The following is an 18,686-nucleotide window of genomic DNA, read 5'->3' on the forward strand; positions in this document are numbered from 1 at the left end:
AGCCATTAGGAGCACTCGACTTTCTTCCCCTCCCCATCACACAGGACACTGCAGTGAGATGTAAACAGAAAACAGAGAGAGAGGATGACGAGTAGGGGAAGCGTCCCAAGGACAGAATCAGTTACTGGCTTTCCTGAGAAGAGGCCACTCCCAGAGACAACAGATATGAAGGAAGAAGAGTTCTTAGTATAGTTTTAAGAAGATTCATCTAGGAAGGAAATGCCAAAAACACACAAAAGGTTTGAAGTAAAAGTAACAGAATTCTACTTTCTTACCTGTTCGCATATGCACAAATGTTATCTATAAGGGAGAGGTTCTTCAGGGCGGCCTCTACTTTCCCAAGAGAAACATATTCTCCAGCCTGCAGTTTCACAAGGTCCTTCTTACGATCTGTGCAGGACAAAGGCCAGGAGGGGGCACATGGGAGCACAGAAATACCTTGAATACACACGAATATTGGCCATTCCCGAAGTAATTTGCTATCAATTAAGTTTATTATAATAGTTACACCAAAATTAAAAGCACACAGTAAATTAGGCCCTAATTTCAGCACCATTAAATAAATTCTTTCAAAAAAGAGAAAGAGTTTCTGGTCAAGAGTCCCTACCAGGGCTTCGGGCATGTTCTGCTGAACAGGTATGTTCCCTATGACATATTAACACCAGAAAGAGTAAGATTTCTCAGTGACATGTGAAAGCTCATGTTCTATCTGAAGAGAAACATATCCCCTCGACACAGAATGGTAACGGTAAGGGTCAAGCCTGTCCAACCTGCTGTTCGGGAAAGAATTCCCACCAAGTGAGGCCTGGGCAGAGTCTCGAGGAAAGACAGGCGGTAGCCAAGTGCACTGGCCCTGGTAAACAACAGACAGGTAGGTCAGCTTGAACCTCTGCAGCACTTGGGAGGAGGGAGGGGCCGGAGGGGGAGGCGGAGAGGTGAATCTGGCTACAGAACAGAGGCACTGAACCGAGCCCCTAGCTGCCACTACGAGTTTTTTAGCAGCAAAGTCGCCCAGTGAGATCAGTGCTGACAGCTCAAGCATGTGTTTAAGGGGGACAGGCATGTCCAGAGAGAGGAATTTCTTGCAACAAGGTGACAGAAGGTGTGGGCCTGACCTATAGTCATGGCGAGAGGGCAGAGAAAAAAGAATGACTTTTTTCTTTTTTTTTTTTTTTGGTGCAAAATGGTAGTTTTATTAAACCACGGGGACAGGACCCGTGGGCAGAAAGAGCTGCTGCCAGAACAGAATGATCTTGAGGCATGCTTCACCTGGTAAATCAGCAGAACATGGGTAACACATGGGGAGCTCAATGAAGAGTCTCATCTCCTCCCAGGTTTCTAGGTAGCATGACTAGGACAGAAACACTATTAACTGAGAAAAAGAATGGTAAGAGGGAAGGCAGGGAGCTATTTTCTGCCCCATGGGTCATAGTACTCCAACTGCCAGGCCTTCCTTATCTCACAGGCAAGGCCAGGACATGGTTCCAACAGAAGAGCCGTGTCCAATAAACTTTACATACCAAAGAACACAAAAAGTAAATATTCCCTACTAAGAATTTGATTCCTTCAGGGTTATCTAGTAATTAAAAATATCACTGCTATTGAACAGATTTTGAGATCTCCTAAAATGTCAAGTATTAAAATTTCTTTACAGTCTCTATTTTATATTCCAGAGATGATACAACAGACCCTATTAACACTGCAGAAAGATCTATTCCTGTATTATTAAAAAGCTTACCTAAATATACAGTTATCTCTTTTGTAAAACTGTTTCAGAAACATCCATTGTCGGGGGGGATATATATACATACATTTTATATATATATTGTTAGTTGGCTCACCAATAATCTTTAAACAACCATCAGGGTCAAACTCCCCAATATCTCCAGTACAGAGCCACCTCTGTCCATTTTCATCTTCAAAGAAATCAGCTTTCGTTTTTGCTTCATTTTTGTAGTATCCTAGTGTCACATTTTGGCCACCAATAAGAATTTCACCCCTGGGGTGTGGTTTATCAGTATTAAAGTATCCACCTAATAAACACAAAATAATTAAGAGTTAATTCAAAATTTTTATTTCTATATACATCATGTGAAAATTAGAAACTGTTAAGTTTCTAAACAGGGACATCTGATTTTAATCTAATTAGAATTTCCCAAAGGAAACGAGGCAGGCAGTATAAATGAGCAAAACTCATTAACGTAAAACTAGGTGCAAAATTTCAGTTGCTTACCCATAAGCAGTGATGCTTTTAAACTACTATTCCAAGCAAACATTACACTAAAAAAATCCAACGCCTGCGGTATAAAATAATCATGTGTACTACAAGGTAAACTCCTTTAGGGACTCTGTGGAGATTCTTAAATATCTGATAAAAGTACTAAATCATGTATTCAATAAAACACAACACTGTAAAACCAAATTACACTATATTTAAGAGATTTATGCCTTATAAAATTCAGAATGACTCCAAGTTTAAATCTGTCAAACATTTTCACTAATTCTGCTAAAAGAGAAATGAAAAATGGCAAACCTTCAGAATCTTTATTTTGTATAAAAGTGAAACCAACGAATCACTAATAATCTATATGCACTGATAGAATCAAATGAAATTTTTTAAAAAGTGATTAGTATTTAAATGGCAAAACAACAGATTTTATGAAATCATAGTAAAAATTTCCTTCTGATGATTCTAGATTGAAATCAAGGAAAAGAAAGAAAAAAAGAAAAAATATGAAAAACCCTGTTTCAGAGATTACATTTTATGATTTTTGCTTCTACAAAATAAACTTATGATCTTTCCTAATTTATTGACATCATTTAGCAGATTTCAAGTTTTTGCCGTCATTCTTCCTTGCATTCATGTAATAAAATAAGCAAAATAAAAGCAATTATAACTCTTCAGAATCATTCTTGAAACAAGTAAATCCAAGTATAGCTCTAGATAAAATAATTCTATTAGAGAAAAAACAAGCACTTGTGGGTGATTTATATCCTAAAGTAAGTAAGAAAATGAAGCACAATTCTAACTTTAAGGTTACATATTATACAGATTAATGCTCTGTGGTTAAAATAGGTTATTACCTTCCTCCCAGTTCTTTAATTTGATTTCACAGCAAACTAATGGTGCTCCCACTCTGCCAGTATTGTAGTCCCACACTAAGATACAAATGAAAAAAGGTATTTGATTACAGTGGTGACTAAACAGCTTCATTTTTCTACCAAAGATGATGACTTATCCCAAAGCTCTGACATCCCCAGAGAATCTTTAAAAGTAGGAATCACAAACTGGTGAACCACAAGCTATGGGGCCCACACAGGGTTTTTTTTAAATTCTGACTTGGTTATTGACATTTAAAACTCAAGCCATTTTACACAGAAGTGTGGACCCTCCACGAACAACAGGGCCCGCATCTCCAGCACAGCAACAACTGGGGTCCCCAGCAGACAGGGCATGCCTGCTCTGGCTCCCCTACATGCCTGCCTTACTCCCATCACGGATCTTCTCACCTCAAGGCCCACTTCACTCCGTGAAGCTGCCTGGCTCATGAGTCTGGAGCCCCTATTCTCAAGGATGATGGGTCCCAATGGTTATACACCCACTCCACTTTCTTGTCAGGCCAGAAGGCTTTGCAGTACATGCAGCCTCTCCAACCTTCTCCCGTCTATCACTATTTCAAAGGGAGACCTCTAAAGCCTCCCGGACAGCAGCCTAGGCTATCATCCTATTTAAACTCATACATGGGAGTTCAGAAGACCAGGCTGGAGATTAACTTTCAAGGATCTGGGAAAAGCACACACCACTATTGTGAATTACTATTTCACCATGTTTCCTCTTCAAAGATCATTCAAGTATCAGAAATGAAAGGCTATTTAATAATTTATAGGTTGTTTTATTTACAACATAAGCTGTAACTGATTAATCACATTCAACACAAATCTTAAAAACAGAAGCTATAAGGATCCTCAGAAGGAACCAGAGAAGCACGTAATTAAGACTTTTATTTCCTGCAAAATAAAACTTAGAAGTAGCTTCCAAAATATAGAAAACAGGAAAATACAGAAGTAGTGTACGATAAACCTGACATAAGAAAGGTACACAAAAACATTCAAGGTAAATAAGGAAAATGATCAATTAGGAGGTTTAATATCTGTCAGTATCTAGAAAATATAAAGTAGCTCTTCCTAGTACTGAGAAGCAAAATAACTTTCCTCAATAAAAGGGACACACGAGGCACTCCGGGATTCATCTGGGAACCACTTGGGTAATGGATTGCCTTGTCAATCATGTCACCATGATAAACCCTAGAAATTATATTCTCTAAAACTGAATGTGGTTTTCCTCTCATTACACAGACCACTCCCATAAACCACTTCCAAGTTTGAGCTTTAATACACATACCTCAACAACTGTACAAAACATGTTTATTTTTCTTCACAAAAAGACACTTAATAACTGATGTAAGAAAATAAATGTATATAATACAGCCAATGTTTGTTACTATAACTTCTTTTCCAGAACTCTAAGTAGCTTTTAATATAACATATCATAATCTAACATGAAACTATCCTTTAATTATTGACTATCTGATGTATCCAATACATTCTAAACACTATCAATAATCACAGTACTTAGAATTTACCATCATTCTGCTACACAAATACCTTAACCACTTCTATCCTTCATACTGCAGAAAAAACCCATTACCAAAGAATGCCTGGAGGTGCACCCCAGCCTCTTGTTGGACACACCACTTTGAAGAACACCAACCTTCTGTAATTGTTCCCGCACCGCAAGATTCAGTCAGTCCATATCCCTGACCAACGGGACAACAGAAACAGATGTTCATGAATCGCTGTGTGGTTGCAGAAAGTGGAGCACCTCCACATAACAGAAGCCGAATATTTCCGCCTAGCAAGCCTCGGACTTTTCGGAAAATAAACCTAAAAACAAAAACAAAAACAAAAAATCAGAGAATCTGAAGCCGAATGGCATTCTCCAAGTCATTTGGACTAATCTCCCAATTCTGAAATGTGAGATTCTGAGAGTCAGGCTCACCCAAGGTTACACAGCCAATTCAAGAGATTCTCTCACCCACTACTTAAACCTTAACTTTTTTTAAGTTTGGCCAAGTAAAGAAAGTAGCATTTTCTCTTAACTTTTAGAGTTAACATTTGAATTCAAAATTGTCAGGTTTAATTTTATACAGTAATGGCAAACTCATGTTTATGGTCAGAGCAATTAGTTTTAGATTATATAATAATACACATATTAAGGGGCGCCTGGATGGTCAGTTAGTTAAGTGTCTGCCTTTGGCTCAGGTCATGATCCCAGGGTCCTGGGATCGAGCCCCATGTCAGGCTCCCTGCTTAGCAGGAGCCTACTTCTCCCTCTCCCCCAACTTGTGCTCTCTCTCACTATCTCTGTCACTATCTGTCTAATAAATATTTTTAAAAATACACATATTAATACTGAATAATCCCATTGTATCTTCATAAAATTTAGCATTAAAAGCAAAGCATTTTTTTTTGCTTTTGCTTACTTCATTAGGAATGTGTACGTATTGGGGGCATCCAGGTGGCTCAGTCAGTTAAGCATCTGACTGTTGGTTTCGACTCAGGTCATGATCTCAAAGTCATGGGATCGTGGACTCAGCCCCACATCAGGCTCAGCACTCAGTATGGAGTCTGCTTAGATTCTCATTCTCCCTCCCTCTTTACCCCTCCCCCTGCACGCACCCATACTCAAAGTATTTTTTGAAAAAGAAATGGGTACATATTTGTACAATCTCTTTTTAAAATTTCACTGGTTTCTGAAGTGTTTATTGTTTTAAAATGTCTGCTAAATTAAAAAAGGAAAACAATTCAAACATCTAATTAAAATGTTTCTGAAAATACACTAATAAAAAAGACTGCATATTAATAATCTTTTTTTTAATATTTTATTTATTTGACAGACAGAGATCACAAGTAGGCAGAGGGGCAGGCAGAGGGAGAGGAAGGGAAGCAGGCTCCCCGCTGAGCAGAGAGCCTGATGTGGGGCTCGATCCCAGGACCCTGGGATCATGACCTGAGCCGAAGGCAGAGGCTTTAACCCACTGAGCCACCCAGGCACCCCGCTTATTAATAATCTTTATCAAAAAGGGGAAAGGGTAGGTTTTTTTTTTTAATAACTCTGAAAAAGTAGAAGACCAAGCAGCATTTTTATATCTCACTCAGAAGTTAATTAAAATAAGGCAAAAAATATATAGTTTCAAATAATGTGGAGCACGTAAAAACTATATTAGTATTGCCATAAAAAGGGGCCCCTGGGTGGCTCAGTTGGTCAAGTGACTGCCTTCAGGCTCAGGTCATGATCCTGGAGTCTCAGGCCTGAGCCCCACATAGGCTCCCTGCTCAGCAGGGAATCTGCTTCTCCCTCTGAACCTCCCCCCTCTCAAGTTCTCTCTCTCAAATAAATAAAATCTTTTTAAAAATTCCCATTAAAACAAATAAAAAGTCATATATTTTTTAATTTCTAAATTATTTTATAACTAAATCTACTCACTCAGCACTACAAAAACAAAAAATAACAGTCTGTGGTAAAACCTACCATTTAACAGTTTAAACGCAAAACATTTACTCCTATTTCGTTGCCATTTTATATTCATAGTGAAATCAATTTAAAAACAAAGAAACACTATTTCTCAAAATAACTAAAATTACATACGTGTCCACAGAAAATAAAAGCACATTATTAAATATAATAAAACTGTAAGTGAAACATTTTTTCAAACACTGTAATCTATTTTAATTGCTCATATTCTTATGTAAGATGAATTTTTAGAGTCCCTTTGACTTTCTAAAACCAATTTATTTCTTATAACTATCTCAATTACCTAGTCTAGTAATATGAACAAAATGGCTATGTGACACCAAAGAGAGAGGGAGTCCACTGACCTGTCACACAGTGGAGTACCATGGCCTTTGGAAATCTGTTCCATTTTGTAATTGTAGGCCAGAATAAACAGATTACGTTGGAAACTACTCATTTCGTTCACTTTATTCATGACGTTTTTGTAGATCCGATCCATGATTTCCTAGATGTATAAAAATGAGTTAATATAGTCAGTAATGCTATCAGCTGCCTTGTATATTGTATCTTAACATCAGATAAATATTTCTATCAGTATTGAGGCATTTTAGAAGATATATTCTATCAGGAACAAACTTTTAAAATAGAGCCACAACTAGTTTAAAAATGAGGTTTCTGTAAAAATAATTTTTCATAGCACAAATATACCTAGATGTTCTTAGCAGTGGGTGTGGGGGGGAGAGACAAAAAGAAATAAAAGCCTTAGGTCAGTAACACAATCAATACTGATTTTTTACATGGCTTTGCGTATCTTATTTATTTTGGAAAAACTAAGCTTACTACAAAAATGAACAACTATATGAAATGGTTTTTAAAATTCTCATAACCTGGGGCACCTGGGTGGCTCAGTGGGTTAAGCCTCTGCCTTCAGCTCAGGTCATGATCTCAGGGTCCTGGGATTGAGCCCCACATTGGGCTCTTTGCTCGGCGGGGAGCCTGCGTCCCCCTCTCTCTGCCTGCCTCTAAGTCTACTTGTAATCTCTTTGTCAAATAAATAAATAAAATCTTTAAAAACTCATAACCTTATAAAAATAGAGAGAGCCACATTCTTTGCTCACAAAAGGACCACAGGGTTATCTTGATTGGTTGGCTGTCTTTTAATGCTACACTCAGGAAATGTTCCCTTCTCTGCACTGCATTTTGCTTGAGAGCCCTATGACTTGAAATGGTTTTTCCTCTACAATTTTAAATTATATTTAATTTTACATGAACTAAAAGTTTACATGAACTAAAAAGTAAAATGCTACACTAAGGAAACTATACACATACAAAAAACTATCAAACTATTGGCCTTTTATATTTGGAGTAACTATGTAACTTTGCTTGGACTCAGGTACCTGGTAACGATTCCCAACACTTTCAAACAAAATCAGGAGCCACATAAGACTTAAAATTCAGGAGAGAGAAAATTGTTACCATCCCACTTCTACTCAACTAATTCCCAGGCCCCTGCCCATGCCAGGTACATTAGGCTATACAGTGCTTCTCAGTTAATTCAGAGGCACACTGAATTCTCTGTCACTTTTTTTGGTGACTAGGCCAGACTGTTCCTGGGGACTCAGGAGGTAATGGCACAATTTGCTTAGAAGAGGAGGAAGTCGTATCAAACCTTCCACCCTACCTCCTGCTGGGCTTCAGGTTTCTACTAATATCAAACATATCATGAAAATGATCTGAGTAAGAAGCGACTTAGGGAAAGGACCTGATGATGTCATAGGAAAGCTGAAACCATATTCAGTAAAGTTTAAAAATAGATAAAGCTAAAAAAGAAAAAAAAAATAAAGACAATGAATCCAATAGAGCATTAAGGCAATATAATCAATAAGGAATAAATTCTACATTAACCACCTTGTCAACAGTTATCTTTTAGCCTAGCATTTACGTTCTGTAGCAGATGACACATCTTTAGTACTCAACATTAATTAATGGTCAATTCTTACCGGAACAGCTGCCATCAGTGTTGGTTTCAACATGGTTGTATCCCCTTTGCTTCCTTTTTTTATTTTTGAGGACTAGAGAGAGAAAAAGTGATTCATATAAACTGTTCCTTGTCTCAGAAATTTGTTGGAATTCTTAGACCAAAAAGTGTATTATAAATTCCATCATTTTTATTTACTTATTGTAAAAACAAAAAAAATTATATTTTTAAATGATTAACTGCCATCCTTACAATATGTTGTCATATGAATATAGAAAAATGTTAAAAAATTATAATTTTCTTAGTATCTAAAGTCACAAACATTTAACTTACCTGATCTGCTAAAGTCTGTGGTGAAGAGTAGCCAATGCGGCATCCGTGAGAAAGACAGACAAGCTCAGCACTTAATTCTAAAACATGGGCCAGAGGCAGATACCCAATATAAACGTCTTCCTCTCTAAAAGAAAAGGGAGATGTAAAAGCAACTGTCAGGAGTGGTCTCTGCTGGAAGATACTGCAAAGCGAGCCCACCCACATGGAGAGAGGGAGAGAGAGGGAGATCCAGAGAACACATGTGCACATGTGTGTATGGGGGAGGGAGGGGGAGGCAGACAGATGCTGGGGGAGGGGGGGAGAAGAAGTACAGTTCAACCTAAAGCCCAGGAGGCAGATATGAAGGAAGAGGCTGTCTCCAGGGCCACTTGAAGATGCTCACTAATTACAAGTGCTACAAGAACAACGTGCAGAAGACAGAAGAAACGGGGGCTGAGGGGCCAAAACATGAAGGGTTCTTGTACAGAACAGAGGAAATCATCCAAAGAGGAATGGTCTTTAAAGGTAGGGGGGCAGAGTGCCTGGGTGGCTCAGTGGGTTAAAGCCTCTGCCTTCGGCTCAGGTCATGATCTCAGGGTCCTGGGATGGAGCCCCGAATCGGGCTCTCTGCTCAGCAGGGAGCCTGCTTCCTCCTCTCTCTGCCCACCTGTGATCTCTGTCTGTCAAATAAATAAAAAATCTTTAAAATAAAAAAATAAAATAAAGCTGGGGGGGGGGGGCTCCCAAATAGAAAGTTCCAACAGAATCCAGAACTGCTGGCCAAAAATTTTACAAAGATTCCTGTGTGGAAAGTTACTTAAATTATACTGTATGTAAGAAAATGTATATGTCTGTATGTATTTCAAGAACTGCCCCACCCCCAAAAATATGAAGGGCAAAGACTAACCCAGGAAACTATTGCTTTTAATTTTTTCTGAAAACTTATCCATTCATAAGAGATATCTGTCTCCATCCCTAAATTAAGTTCCACAGTAAGCTGTGAGTGTAATTTCTGTGCATAAAGGCATCAAAAATACCCCAGCACTCCCACCACACCATATCAGTCATCAAGTACTGACTCCTCTACTACCTGTCATGATCCCATCTGGCTTTCCCCTCAGTCTCTTCCCCAAAGTATGCCTACCCTGCCACTGTGGCTGTGGGAATTTGCCTTAAAAATAACAGAACGAATAAAGCTCGATAAATACTGGAACAGATGAAGTTATTTGTTCACCTGAACTATAACATGTTTAGGTGTAAAAATGACTACAGGGGCACCTGGGTGGCTCAGTCAGTTAAATGTCTGCCTTCAGCTCAGGTCAGGATCCCAGGGTCCTGGGATTGAGTCCCGTGATGGGCTCCCTGCTCGGCAGGGAGTCTGCTTCTCTCCTGCCTGCCATTTCCCCTGCTTGTGCTTGTTCTGTCTCTCTCTCCCTCCCTCTGTGTGTCGAATAAATAAATAAAATCCTTTAAAAAAAAAAAAAAAGACTATAGCAGCAATACTATCAACTGATTATTTAAATTAAGGAATTTAAGTCAGATAAAATTTACACTTTTGAAGTAAAATAGTAATGATATATAAATGATATATACATTATATAATGATATATAAAACTGTATTTTAAACCTTACAACAGTGACTATTTTGTAATTAATTTTCAAGTCCCTCTGATTTTTTAGAAGGAATTGTTTACTGTCAACAGACTCCAAGACTAATTTAGTCACATACCGCTAAATCGCACAAACCACGTTAGTGTAACAACCAGCATCAACAAGGGACTACTTCATATGCATTGACCATGTGACATACCCCAGTCCTGGAATCCTTTCCGCCATCCCAGTTATACCAGCAATAATGTTACTGTGGGAGATCATGACTCCCTTCGGAAGTCCTGTGGATCCACTTGTATACATGATTACTGCAATATCTAAGGGCCCTGGTTTGCTAAGAGGTTTGTTTTCTGCATTGGAGAGAAAAAAAACACACACACACACTTCTGAGAAATTCAGCCATAGCACCCATTTTTTTCATAATCATGTTTGATAACTCAATTTGACAACCATGAATTATATTCATTCAGAGGTCAAGGAAACAGATGAAGTTCCCGCACATAAGAGACGTATGTTCTACTGAGATAAACAAGCCATAAATCTATAATGTAGTAAGAGATATGAAGAAAAATAAAGACAAGGTGAGATGATAGTAGAAAGTATTTAGATGGAAAAGTCAAGAAATGCTTTTCTGGCACGTTGGTGTTTTAGTGAAGACCTGGATACAGTGAGGAAGGAGCCAATGGAAACCCTGGAACTGGGAGATTGTCTCAAATAGTAAATAAGTGAGAGCAAAGGCTTTGACGTAGGAACCAGGACCTATCTGGCAATGCCTTCAAGGCCACACTAAAGACTTTGGATTTCACCTGGAGTAGAAAGCAATGTTGTTTTGAACAGGGGCTTGTCATCACCAGCGACAAGGGTCACTTTGGCTGCTACGCAGCTGCCTAACTTGGGGAAGAAAGGCAACAGGGAGACAAATGGCTACTCCAACAATTTCACCATGAAGTAAGTGTGGTTGGGCTAGGGTACCCAGACACTTGTTTAACAACTGTTCTCCGCCTCATGGTGGTGAAGTGGACTTGGCTACAGTCCGAATCCTGGATTCAAAGACAGTGTCCTCCACCTGCACAAACCTAAGGGCAGCAGCCCACATCCTGGAGGTGACACAGCAGAAGGCAAAGCAAAGCGGGTCATGGGTGGCACCCCCCGAGTTAATCTTAGACCGCCCCTAAGTGTGGACTTGCTTAAATAAGTGGCAGAAACAATTTTAAATATGTTGCTGAGTGAACCTTCCTTTCCTACAGGCACAGATCTATTTCATGACAACGCGTTATCTTCATTCCAGTCCTTACTTTCCAGCCTGCCGTTCACTCCTCCAATCCCACACCACAATTCTCCACCACCTCCTAGCAACTGCTCTGGGGTGGGCCTCCCGCAATGCCTGTGTCATCCACTCCTCCAGGGCACCTGCTCTTGCAGCCGACGCCTGCCTCCAAGAGAGGCTCCTTCACGTGCCCTCATGACACACCGCACGCCTCCCTCCTTCCTCTGACCCATCCTCAGTTGTCTAGAAAATTATTTGTCCCTGATCTGACTTCAGGATCTGGAACCACTCCGGAGAACACGGTCACTGCAGAACGACCACAAGGAACTGGGAAGGTGCGCCATACCTGTGCTGGCCTTGGCTCCCAGAGCCTGCACCGCAGCCATCGTGTGCACGATGACGCCCTTGGGAAACTCGGACCACGTTGGTGGCTTACCATCCACAGTGATGATGTGCCGCAGGCGTGGGACTAACGAAACTATATCCTGGAAAAACATAAGCATTTAGTATGTTCTTCGCTGCTGTCCCTCAGGAAACAACTTAGCAAACAGTCCAGGACACAAGAAAAGTAGTTTACCATAATCTGTGAATTACTAATTTCTTGCCTTCAAAAAAAAGGTTAGAGGGTGCACTGGTATGAATAGCACTCTTTTCAGATTGAGAAACTGGTCTGACATTTCCAATAGCTATTTTATAGCATTAGATTTACTGTGTATGCCCCTGTTCTTAGGTAAAATCCTAATCAGCAAGATCACTTCCTTACAAAATAGGCATATAAACATAGGCCTCCTGAAATACAGAGTAGCCACAAGTCCTAGGTTTTTATGAGGCTCATAAAGATATGCGGGGAGGGGGAGGAACTCAGAAATCTGGGTATAAAAAAACCCAGCAGATATTACTGTTTTCACTAGAAGTCATCCAGGCACTTTCAAACTTCTTTCTCCAACAGTTTATCATAGAAGTCTCTTTCTTCCCTTTAAAAAATCCTAAAAACTCATAACGACTCAATGCTTCAGAAATAAATGATTACTTTAGAAACAATCCTTGAAAATTATAAATTTACTGAAAATAGACTAGAAAACAAATGAGAATAAAGAAAAAAGGTAATCCCTTCACCTTGGATACCATGTTAATGATCTGTAACTCTGCACTACTTATACATAAATATGTATGAAATCTACTTTTTCTTTTCTAAAGGCAAGGAAGAAAGTATGGTATTCCTAAAAGTTTACAAAGATATTCAGGATTTTAAAGATCATAAAAGTATCAATATTAGAGTTCATGACAATGAGAATTCTTAAGAGCTGGACAGTTATAAAGTAACTACAATCCTCACCTTCAACTTTGTTTGCAAGAGTTCTTTACTGGTAATGATGTTGGTCACTTCTGTTTCGTTTAATCCATGAACAATAGCTGGGCCTCCTAGAGTAGCATACAACGTAACAACTACAGGGAAAAGAAGGGCAAGTCATGTATTTACATTTCATGAAAGTGCTACATGTGAAGTCTCTGAAAGTAGTCAGGAATTCTAATGGTATACTGAACACTAAATTGTCAGATCCACAGTTTATTATGTAACTGTGCTATGATTAGCTAAATTATTTCAATATACTAATAAATGTGCCCACTCACCCTTCCCTACTTCCTCCAACAAGATTTCCAATCTTTCATTATGTAACTGTGCTATGATTAGCTAAATTATTTCAATATACTAATAAATATTATGCCCACTCACTTACCCTCATCTAATTCCTTCAAGATTTCTAGCATTTTAAAACAAAAATTTTAAGTTTTATTTCACCTAGAGACGTTACTCTGAGAGGATGCCACAATGGAAAGAATTATTTCTGACTCCTAAAATGTCAAGCCTTAGTTGTTAAGTACTCAGTACTAAAATATGAAAAAGAATAATAATGTAGATAAAGATAATGTACTGAGTATCAGGTTGAAGGTGTTATACGTTAAGAAAATAACACCAACAGGTGGCAGTACTGCTTATTCTAGTAGAAAACTCAAGAAAAACATTCTTAATCATATTGAAATTTAATCATCATCATGTGGACTTTTATTTGCTTGCTGCCCAGCTCACAGAAGTCAGACTTAAAGTGACTTTAAGAGGTAATTATTTTGAAGCTTCCCAAAAGAAGCAAACTATAAACCCAAGTCTATGAAAACAAAAAGGTATGTCAGTTTAAAAAACCAGTGGAGGCATTTATAGCAAGAAATCTGATAAAAATAGCTCTTCTGTTCCATCTGAAAGGTAAGACAATGTCCTTAATTAACATCCCATTATGGCAGCAAGATCTGTGAACTAAGCTTCCAGAACTACCTCAAAGACTGGGGCATCTGGACCGCCACTTAAACCACGATATAAAAATCCCCTGTCGGGGCGCCTGGGTGGCTCAGTGGGTAAAAGCCTCTGCCTTCGGTTCGGGTCATGATCCCAAGTCCTGGGATGGAGCCCCGCATCAGGCTCTCTGCTCAGCAGGGAGCCTGCTTCCTCCTCTCTTTCTCTCTGCCTGGTTCTCCGCCTACTTGTGAACTCTGTCTGTCAAATAAATAAATAAAATCTTTAAAAAAAAAAAAAATCCCCTGTCATTTCACCTGGCTCATGGCTCCGAGTAGTGCAGTTTTAGAGGTCAACTGCTACTACCAACAGAAGAGGGGACAAAGTGACGCTAACTTCACAAGAGGATTCCTGAGAGAACCAGCAGCATAATCAAGGACCCACAGGCCTGGTCAGCGAGGCCCCACGGTCCCTATTAACAGGCCTACACGAACTACACAATTTGTTCCAAAGTAGACCTATAACTCTAAGTTGTAACAGAACGGTCCCCTGATTCGATGCAAGGTGGCAATTAACTTCAGAATTTTAATTTCTAGATAGTGAAATATTTGTAACAGCATCCTCTCTCCCACACAGATCAGAAAGCCCACGTACGCTGAAAATTATACATAAAGCACGTCTGCGCAGCAATCATCCATTCAGCTCTGGTTTCACAGAAGATGGCGATATTGGTCTTTGGTTTCTGACCCAACATCTGTAAACCATTTCCAAAATTAAAAGCTCTAATGAAGACATCTTCATAGGACAGCCAATTATAGTTTCCAAGAATAACCTGATAAAATAAACACAAAACATACAAATACCTTTTAATATAACCAAAATATTATTTCCTAGGAAGAAGCCAAGATTTGTTCCAAATTTAATGACAAACCAGTTATGTTTGCATGTAACTTATTTTTTCTAACACAAAGCTAGAAAGTAAATTTCAAATAAAAAACTTTTGAAAATTAGTTATTTTTTTATATTTTCTATGACCAATCTTACACTTATCTTTTATTGTGGGGGGGGGGTCTTCAGAGTTTGACAGGATTTTAAAGGTGAACTTTTTTGTCAAAAGCTTTTATATCAATAATTCATTTATACATCATTTAAACAATTTAGATGTGAGCTTAAAATTTAGCCTAGTATCAAGTACTGATACCAAAAATTTACTTTCCCCCATACTTATGAATTCCCAGATTTTAATATCAATATGATTTATGAACAGAAACTGGCTAGACCCAAGATAACAGACATATTTATGGCTGTTCAGTGTGCATGGCTCTCTCCTGTACTGAACTCTAAACAAGTCTCTGTTTATGCAACCTCCAAGACTAGTTTCAATATTCATCAAAGTCTTTCCGTTGAGGCCTTAAATGCCCACTGACACCACTGGGCTTTCAACATTTCATTTGTGCTTACCATAAGTAAAGGAATTAACATTAAGTGTTCATTAGTTATAATCCTCTTTAAAAACTGTCTAGCTTACTTTTCTTTAAGAATTTTCTCCAACTTAGACCATAAATCCCCAATTACATACAGACTGTATTAAAAGCTCCTCACGCTCCATATATATATTTAATTTCCGAACATGGCTGTTTCACTCATATGTCTCATATATCTTAAAACCATCTAACCAAATTCATTTCCAAAAACGCATCCAACATTTCAGAGAGCTCTACAAATAAAAGATTGGATAAAATTGTGGCGGGGGGCGGGGGGGGGGGGGGGGGGGGACGACGCGGGCTAAGAGGATATATACTGCCCTCTAGTGTCCTATTCCATAATGGACTTAGGGAATAAAGTCTGTCTTTGATGGATAAGGCAGCTGGATTTAAAATATTTATTTAGGAGAAGGAGTCAAGATGGCGGAGAAGTAGCACGCTGAGACGACATCGGGTAGCAGGAGATCAGCTAGACAGCTTATCTAACCATTGTGAACACCTACAAATCCAACGGGAAATCGAAGAGAAGAGGAGCAACAATTCTAGAAACAGAGAATCGATCACTTTCTGAAAGGTAGGACCTGCGGAGAAGTGAATCCAAAGCGACGGGAAGATAGACCCTGGGGGGAGGGGCCGGCTCCCGGGAAGCGGTGGAGCAACGGGAGCACAAAATCGGGACTTTTAAAAGTCGGCTCCACTGGGAGACATCGCTCCAGAGGCTAAACCGGAAACCCAGGCAGGGTCAGCATAACCCCAGGTCCCGCGGGGTCACAGAAGGACTGGGGGTGTCTGAGTGCTGCAGAGCTCACAGGTTTTAGAGTGGGGAAGCCGGCTACAGCGACAAAGCCGAGGAGTGAGCTCTAAGCCCGGGGTTACCTTGTGCCGGTCGCAGGCTGGGTGGGCTCGGAGCGCGGGCGGAGGCCACAGAGACAGAAGCGACCTGGCGCTTTTCTCCAGCTCCAGCAATTAACTGCTTTCCTCAAGTCGCGACCGCAGGCCAGGGAGGCGGGGCGGTTGGGCGCTTTGCTCTGAGAGTGCACTGAGGAGCAGAACCCCAAGCTCTCGGCTCCTCCGGGCCGAGAGATTGGGAGGCCGCCATCTTCATTCCCGTCCTCTGGAACTCTACGGAAAGCACTCAGGGAACAAAAGCTCCCGAAAGCAAACCCGAGCGGATTACTTAGCCCAGCCCCTGGCAAGGGCGGTGCAATTCCGCCTACGGCAAAGACACTTGAGAATCACTACAACAGGCCCCTCACCCAGAAGATCAACAAGAAACCCATCCAAAACCAACTTCAGTCACCAAGAACAGCGGAATTCCACAGCAGGAGAAAGCAAATCTTATCTGGACAAAATGACAAGGCGGAAAAACTCACCTAAAAAAAAGAACAAGAGGCCGTACCAAAGGCTGGAGACCTAATCAATACGGACATTGGTAACATGACAGATCTAGAGTTCAGAATGATGATTCTCAAGGTTCTAGCCGGGCTCGAAAAAGGCATAGAAGATATTAGAGAAACCCTCTCCGGAGAGATAAAAGCCCTTTCTGGAGAAATAAAAGAACTAAAATCTAACCAAGTTGAAATCAAAAAAGCTATTAATGAGGTGCAATCAGAAATGGAAGCTCTCACTGCTAGGATAAATGAGGCAGAAGAAAGAATTAGTGACATAGAAGACCAAATGACAGAATAAAGAAGCTGAGCAAAAGAGAGAGAAACAAATACTGGACCACGAGGAGAGAATTTGAGAGATAAGCGACACCATAAGACGACACAACATTAGAATAATTGGGATTCCAGAAGAAGAAGAAAGAGAGAGAGGAGCAGAAGGTATATTGGAGACAATTATTGGAGAGAATTTCCCTAATATGGCAAAGGGAACAAACATCAAAATCCAGGAGATGCTAAGAACGCCCCTCAAAATCAATAAAAATAGGTCCACACCTCGTCACCTGATAGTAAAATTTATAAGTCTTAGCGACAAAGAGAAAATCCTGAAAGCAGCCCGGGAAAAGAAGTCTGTAACATACAAGGGTAAAAACATTAGATTGGCAGCGGACCTATCCACAGAGACCTGGCAGGCCAGAAAGAACTGGCATGATATATTCAGAGCACTAAATGAGAAAAACATGCAAACAAGAATACTATATCCAGCTAGGCTATCATTGAAAATAGAAGGAGAGATAAAAAGCTTCCAGGACAAACAAAAGCTGAAAGAATTTGCAAACATGAAACCAGCTCTACAGGAAATATTGAAAGGGGTCCTCTAAGCAAAGAGAGACCCTAAAAGTAGTAGATCAGAAAGAAACAGAGACAATATACAGTAACACTCACCTTACAGGCAATACAATGGCACTAAATTCATATCTCTCAATAGTTACCCTGAATGTTAATGGGCTCAATGCCCCAATCAAAAGACACAGGGTATCAGAATGGATAAAAAAACAAAACCCATCAATATGCTGCCTACAAGAAACTCATTTTAGACCCGAAGACACCTCCAGATTTAAAGTGAGGGGGTGGAAAACAATGTACCATGCTAATGGACATAAGAAGAAAGCTGGGGTGGCAATCCTTATATCAGATCAATTAGATTTTAAGCCAAAGACTATAATAAGAGATGAGGAAGGACACTGTATCATACTCAAAGGGTCTGTCCAACAAGAAGACCTAACAATCTTAAATATCTATGCCCCTAACATGGGAGCAGCCAACTATATAAACCAATTAATAACAAAATCAAAGAAATACATCGACAGTAATACAATAATAGCAGGGGACTTTAACACTCCCCTCACTGAAATGGACAGATCATCTAAGCAAAAGATCAACAAGGAAATAAAGGCCTTAAATGACACACTGGACCAGATGGACATCACAGATATATTCAGAACATTCCATCCCAAAGCAACTGAATATACATTCTTCTCTAGTGCACATGGAACATTCTCCAGAATAGACCACATCCTGGGTCATAAATCAGGTCTCAATCGGTACCAAAAGATTGAGATCATTCCCTGCATATTTTCAGACCACAATGCTCTGAAGCTAGAACTCAATCACAAGAGGAAATTTGGAAAGAACGCAAATACATGGAGACTAAACAGCATCCTTCTAAAAAATGAATGGGTCAACCAGGAAATTAAAGAAGAATTGAAAAAATTCATGGAAACAAAT

At 39.6% G+C, this 18,686-nt stretch overlaps 1 protein-coding gene across 3 annotated transcripts in view; it reads right to left on the reverse strand.

The window, feature by feature from the left end:
* Nucleotides 1–18,686, reverse strand: part of ACSL3 (acyl-CoA synthetase long chain family member 3) — a 74,026-nt gene that overhangs the window by 6,562 nt on the left and 48,778 nt on the right. For all 3 annotated transcript variants that reach the window (XM_080798602.1, XM_080798601.1, XM_080798600.1), the window contains 11 exons: nt 14,684–14,861; nt 13,079–13,188; nt 12,089–12,227; nt 10,675–10,825; nt 8,886–9,009; nt 8,575–8,646; nt 6,940–7,079; nt 4,772–4,944; nt 3,085–3,159; nt 1,842–2,033; nt 276–390 (listed from right to left, as the gene is read on the reverse strand). In XM_080798602.1, coding sequence (XP_080654728.1) covers nt 276–390; nt 1,842–2,033; nt 3,085–3,159; nt 4,772–4,944; nt 6,940–7,079; nt 8,575–8,646; nt 8,886–9,009; nt 10,675–10,825; nt 12,089–12,227; nt 13,079–13,188; nt 14,684–14,783 — 1,391 coding nt within the window. In that variant the 5' untranslated portion in view covers nt 14,784–14,861. The remainder of the gene's footprint in view (nt 1–275; nt 391–1,841; nt 2,034–3,084; nt 3,160–4,771; nt 4,945–6,939; nt 7,080–8,574; nt 8,647–8,885; nt 9,010–10,674; nt 10,826–12,088; nt 12,228–13,078; nt 13,189–14,683; nt 14,862–18,686) is intronic.

This window comes from Martes martes, assembly GCF_963455335.1.
Source record: "Martes martes genome assembly, chromosome: 3".
In the NCBI taxonomy this organism is placed as follows: Eukaryota; Metazoa; Chordata; class Mammalia; order Carnivora; family Mustelidae; genus Martes; species Martes martes.